At 44.3% G+C, this 6,502-nt stretch overlaps 1 protein-coding gene across 1 annotated transcript; it reads right to left on the bottom strand.

Moving 5' to 3' along the window:
* Nucleotides 1-870: 870 nt before the first annotated feature.
* LOC126626151 (LRR receptor-like serine/threonine-protein kinase RGI3) lies at nucleotides 871-5,968 on the bottom strand. The gene is made up of 2 exons (XM_050295377.1): nucleotides 2,774-5,968; nucleotides 871-1,598 (listed from the first exon to the last, which is right to left on the bottom strand). The coding sequence occupies exons 1-2, from the start codon at nucleotides 5,646-5,648 to the stop codon at nucleotides 1,114-1,116; spliced, it is 3,360 nt and encodes a 1,119-aa protein (XP_050151334.1). The 5' UTR covers nucleotides 5,649-5,968; the 3' UTR covers nucleotides 871-1,113.
* Between the last annotated feature and the right edge of the window lie 534 nt (nucleotides 5,969-6,502).

Below are 6,502 nucleotides of genomic sequence, written 5' to 3'. Positions count from 1 at the left end.
TCCAAGGTGAAGTTCTTCACAATTCAAACTCGAGTGCATCTATTATAAACAATGTAACTACAACCACGATTGCATAAAAAGATTTAGATATTATTTGTTTATTCTGATTTAGATAAATTCTTCTGTCTAATACTTTCACATGGTGGGCCTTGATGCTGCTTATTATCTTTAAGACAGCGACCGTGAAAGATAAGGACGTTGGCTTCTCAAATTATATATAGCCGCCCACATTTTCCCACCACGCATAAATCCCCTACCTTTCCCTTTCCCACCTTCACATCCCCGAGATGAGAAAAATAAGACATTGCATCTGCAATCTGCATGCACACAACACACGCATCCATCAACACACCCCCTCTCCTTTTTTGAGAAAAAAATTATGGAAAATGACTTCACATTCAAGCAATAGAAGTAGTTTTGTTGTCCCCCTTCTCTCTCTCTCTCTCTCTCTCATTATCGAATTATAAAAATTCTTTGTGTGTGTGTCTCTCTCTCATATTATCAAATTATAGAAATTTTCTGTGCATAACGTTTGTTCTTTACTCTAGAGAATGAACGCGCATCGATATTGTTGAAATTGCGTCGATATCATGTCAGTACATTATGTTGGTCATAGTGATATTGACATGGTGTTGATACTGTATTGAAATTTGTCGTTTATTAAAGAATCGGGCCAATGCCATGGGAGTTTGTTCCATAGCCCGACAAATTGAATTAAGCGTAATTTTCAAGGATATTGCATGTGATTAACTGATATTTTAAAAAGACTTACGAGCTAATAAAAATCATTAACAACCATTTGTACGTGTTCTGTATGTGGATCCCAACTCATTATCCGTAACATTAATAAGATGTGAAAGGAAATTGAAATTCAAGAAATTGATGGCTGGCCTCTCATTCATTACTCACTAATTAGTACAATAATGTCAAGTTGCTGTACAATCACTATGCTCAACTTGTGATATCTATTAATCCATCTCACTCTTGCTAATTAAGCACTCTTTGGCAATGCCCATATTATGTTGCCCTAATCCTACAAATAATCTCACACCTAATCCTAATTCCTAACAAATAATGATATGTTTTCAACTTATACAACATATGACATTATTGTTATTGAGTTCCTGACAGATAACCAGCTGAAGCAGATGAGTAAGCAAGTGAGCAATGAGAGGAGCCTTGTAGCTGAAGCAATTGAGCCGGTGTCACAGAAGACGATGAATTCTTCAACGCGTTGGTAGCCGGCTTATGCACCTCGCCTCCCACCGGGCCCTGATCATGTCGAATTTCTCTCAACAATGCCGCCACATCCTTCATCGTGGGACGATCATCCACCCGGTTGCTAGTGCAGAGGAGTGAGATTCCAAGAGCTTGGAGCATTTCTTGTATTTGTGCGTCTGGGTAACCTTGAAGTTTAGGATCAAGAATCTCAACAGGGTCCTTCTTGCTCTTCAAGTGGTCTCGGACCCACTGAATCACATGTTGCCCATCTGTGAATGATGGGTCCACTGGCCTTTTCCCAGTTATAATCTCCAAAAGGACAACCCCATAACTATACACATCGCTTTTCGCAGTGATTTTTAGCATGCATGCATATTCTGCAAGTAACAATTGAATTATTAGCTTTAGTGTTGTGGAAAACTATGCAAGTTTTTTTTAAGGAGATTTTTATATATATACTGGTGTATTCTATATATTAGGAGTTTTAACAGTTAGATTTTTCACAAAAATACAATACCCGAGACTTAATGATTAAATTTTTTAAAAACATTAAGACACTCAGAAGCATCGTAAAATTTTCGGTTTTCTGAGAGGAAGACAAATGCAAAAAGATGAAATGAAAACCATGCGAATATTGCTGAAAAAATAAGCATCTTTTGATGTTAGCTAGCACCAAGAATGTGATGTTTTGGACACTTGAGGAAAAGGATCGCCGCCGGATCTTTTTTCTAAAAATCTCATGATTATGATCGTTCATCGTACATTATGCGGTCAGAAATCATTTTAAAATTAAATATAATAGTACCTATCAAAAAATAATTGCACGATGTACGATGAACAGTCACGATCACAGAATTCTTAAGATTCTTAAAATAAAAAAAAGATCTGGCGAGAATCCTTTTCCGACACTTGATATCGCAAGGTGGATGTCATGTCATGTCACACAGTTAAAAGTCCCTTTTTCCAATAACCCCAAACAGCATATGGACCATAAGGTTGATTTAACTAGACAAGTACCAAGCAACAAGAAAAGCTACAATTAGAAGGGTCCGTCTACTAAAGCTGTACTACTACTTGCCCATCTTGAGTCCCACTTAGTGGATTCTAGCTTTCGATCAAGATACATCGCTCTCCTTCTATCTCTGTCTTATCACGTGATGTGAGTGATACTAATAGCAAAAAAAAATTACAAGTACATCTAAGTGGATGAAAACTTGGTTGTGGCCGAGTTTCTCTTCCTGCTAGACATGATTAACATCTATCATACCCACATCAATTCCATCATATTCATCTAAAGTCACCTAATCAAACTCATAATTGAACCAAAAGTCTAATGGTAATCACTAATTAATGTCAAATTACTATTTTAGAAGCTAAATTTGATGTGTTTAGATCTAAGTTCTTTTCCTAAACATTCTTAAATAAAAGTCTAATTACCACAATCAGAAGTCATTCATAACGGTTATAATGACCGAGCAAAGAAAATAATGGTTAAAAGTAAAACCCATGATTAAGACATCTAAAACGAAATTAAAAAGTTTTTAAACTTTACCCGGCGCAATGTAGCCGTAGGACCCGGCAAATTGGGGGTTGGCTGAAAACGGACCGTTCGAGTCATCCTCCACCAGCCTAGCAAGTCCAAAGTCCGCCAAAACGGCCTCGTATCGATCCCCCAGCAGAATGTTTTGCGCCTTCACGTCGCGGTGCAAGATAGCCGGCTGGCAATCGTGGTGCAAGTACGCCAACCCCTCCGCCACGCCGGACGCTATCCTGAACCGGGTGTCCCACTCCACTAATCCTGCGCACCCCTCGTGCAGTAACGAACCCAGATTACCGTTGGCCAGATGGTCGTAAAACAGTAACTTCGTCCTCCGGTTCGCGCCCCAACCGAGTAACCGTACGATGTTACGGTGTCGTATTCTTGCCAACGTGGCAATCTCCGAGGAAAATGCGGAGGCCGAGTATTTCTCCGACGGACGGAATCTTTTTACTGCGATGGATAAGCCTGAGGGGATGGTGACTTGATAAACGACGCCAGAGCGGCCCCGTCCGATGACGTTGCAAGGAGTTAAACTTCGCGCCACGTCGACAATCGACAGGTCGAGCTTCTGGTAAAGCGTAACCTCCCACGGTGGGCCCACGTCTAACTCGCTGTCGTCCTCCGGGTCGGGCTCATGGGACCGTCCGAAGAGTCCGGCCGGGCCCCGCATCTTTGCTCCGAGGATAATGTAGAACGCCGTGAGAAGAAGCGTGCACGCGGTGCACAGTAGCACGACCATGGCCACGCGCGCTGCTACATTGCGGCGGCGGGATCCGTCGGGATTTTTGTTCGCGGCGGAGCACTGGTTGTCACCGGAGAGACAAAGCGAGGGATTGCCGGACAAGACGCTCAGTGGAAGCTTCGAAAAGAAGGGCGTGTCTGGGACTCTCCCCGAGAAGTTGTTGTGCGAGATATTGAGGACCACGAGATTTTGCATGTCCGCGAGAAATTGGAGGTCGCCGGAGAGCTGATTGTAAGAGACGTCTAGTATCCCGAGCTTGTCCAAATCGGCGAACTCCTTCGGTATCTCGCCGGAGAGTTGATTCAAGCTCAGGTTCAGAGCTATTTCCAGGGCGGGAATCTTGCCCAAGCTCGCCGGAATATTCCCTGTCAGCTCGTTCCCGCTCAAATCCAACAACTGTAGCTTCGCGCATGAACCGAGTTCACTCGGAATCGCACCCGCGAACCGATTATTTCCCAAAACGAGCTTGGTGAGTGAACTCAGCGATCCGATTCCAGGTCTCAACGTCCCTTCGATCAAATTGTCTGAGAAATCCACGAATTGGAGAGATACAAGCTTATCAAAACCTCCAGGCAAATCTCCCCCAATAGAATTGGAATGCAAATCCAGAAAAGTCAGATTCCGGCAGCCGGAGATCTCCTCCGGTATGGTTCGACTAAGCCGATTCGATCCAAGATCCAAGAAACTCAAGTTTCTCAAATTCCCAATCTGCGGCGGAATCCCTCCCGCGAGTTTGTTGCTGCTGGCCCGAAACCGAATCAGCGACGAGCAGTTTCCGATCTCCGACGGAATTTCACCGGAGAAGTTGTTAGATAGCAGCAGCAGCTTCGTGAGATTCTGGAGATTGAAGAGCCCTCCGGGAATCGGCCCCGTCAAGCCGTTCTGCGACAAATCAACGGACTCGAGGTTCACACAGTTGGAAATCGACGGTGGAACGTTTCCTTCGAGCTTGTTCTGCCACAAGAAAAGAAGAGAAAGATTCGACAAGTTTCCGAACTCCGCCGGTATCGAACCGGTGATCTGGTTATTGTCGAGCTCGATGTGCGTCAGTTTCCGGCAGTTTCCGAGCTGCGCCGGAATCTCGCCCGATATTTGATTGACGCTCAGCTGCAGCTCCTGAAGCGAAGTCAAGTTTCCAAAAGACACAGGAATGATTCCAGTCAATGAGTTCATAGAGATGTCGATGACTAATAGCTGCAGGCAGTTGCCGAGCTCCGGCGGAATGACTCCCACCAAGTTGTTCTGCCAGAGAAGAAGGTTCTGAAGGTTGTTTAACTTCCCCAATTGGCTCGGGACCGATCCCGTTATCGAATTCTCATACAAATAGATGTCCCGGAGCTCGGAGCAGTCTCCAAGCTCCGGCGGGATCGGACCTGAGAGCAAGGCGGTGTAGATTGCGAGTGTTTCGAGTTTCTTGAGGAGGCCAAGAGATGGAGGGAGGTAGCCCGAAATGCTGGTTTCTGCCAATCCCAGCATTACCAAATTGTTGCAGCTTCCAATCTCGTGGGGCACAGGGCCTTCGAGGTTCTTGTTTCCGCCGGCTCTGATCACTTCAAGATTGTGCAAATCGCCAATCGATTTCGGAACGTTGCCGCTGAGCTGGTTGTCGTAAAGAACCAACAATTTCAAGCTGGTGAGGTTGCCGATTTGGGTTGGGATTTCGCCTTCCAATCTATTCGCGCTGAGGTGAAGCTGCTCGAGCTTCGGCAGCGAGCAGATCTCGGTTGGGATTTCGCCGGTTAATGCATTGTCGCTCAAGTCCAGTACGGTGAGGTCTCTGAGGGTGGAAATCTGTTTCGGGATCGAGCCGGTGAGGTTGGTGCCGGAGAGCGTGAGCTTGGTGATGGTCGACAATGAGGTAAAGTTAGAAGGGAGCTGACCCAGCAAATCAAGGTACGTCAAATTCAACTCCACAACTTGGTCGTTGGAGTTGCAGGTGACCCCAAACCACCCGCACGGCGCTTCGTCATTCGGGTCCCAGTTTCCCAATGCACTCGTGGAAACAGAGCCGTTGAGGCTCTGCTTCCACGAGAGCAGAGCTCGACCTTGCGGGTTCAAGGCCGAGGCTGCGAGAGAAAAAGAGAGGAGGAGCAACATGAATAAGGAGGAGGAGGAGAGGAGGGTCGTCCATGGATGAACAGGCATTACAACAGACAACTGGGCTGCAGGCTACGGAATGAAAGGGGTGAGAAGTCCGAGGAGGAGGAGGAGGTGCAGCAGCTGCCTTGGAGGGAGGGACAAGGAGAGGAAGCCAATCATGGGTGGTGGGCTAGGATGGTATATATTACATAGGGTTTAGGACCCAAAAACTCGGGATCCAAGAAGAGCAACAGCTAGGCCATGATGTTTGAGCAGAGTGAAATGGAATTTTAGATGGTTGCTTTCTTCTGCAATTTTTTATTTGTTTTACTGTCCAAAGACGGAGATAGGTGGAGGGAAGAGGAGGAGGGGATCAATATTATTTTTTTAAAATTAAAAAAAAATAAAAATAAATAAACAATGGGTTGGGGAGAAAGAGATGGGTGGGTGAGATTTTTCTATATACATTTTTTTCTTTGTTTTTTATGATGAACTTTTCCTTTTTAATATTTTTGGGCATCGGACATGGACAATGATCTTTCACTGTCTCTTGGATTTGGATTTCTTTTTTTTCACCTTTTCTTTTATTTTTTGCATGAAATTCAGAAAACGATTGGACTGAAAATACGAGACTCAGTCACAAAAAACCGACATAGTTGTTGATAACTTGATATAAACTCCCCGTAAAGAAAGATGTAACCTATTTTTATTTACGTGTGTCGGCAAGCGTGTAAATTTTGTGTATCAAAATGGTAAAATTGTTTATGTCCAACCACGAATTGATATCCTTTTTGGATCTCTCTATCTGAAATCGACGGATCCCGAAATCTTAACCGTTCAAAAACTTGATTTTGTATAAAATGAACTTGTAAAATGAATTAATGAGTACCAAATAATTTGAATTGAATGGTCGAACCAAC

The sequence above is a fragment of the Malus sylvestris genome, chromosome 6, assembly GCF_916048215.2.
Source record: "Malus sylvestris chromosome 6, drMalSylv7.2, whole genome shotgun sequence".
NCBI lineage: Eukaryota > Viridiplantae > Streptophyta > Magnoliopsida > Rosales > Rosaceae > Malus > Malus sylvestris.
The sequence above is the reverse complement of the archived record's forward strand: the minus strand, read 5'-3'. Positions and strand labels throughout refer to the sequence as shown.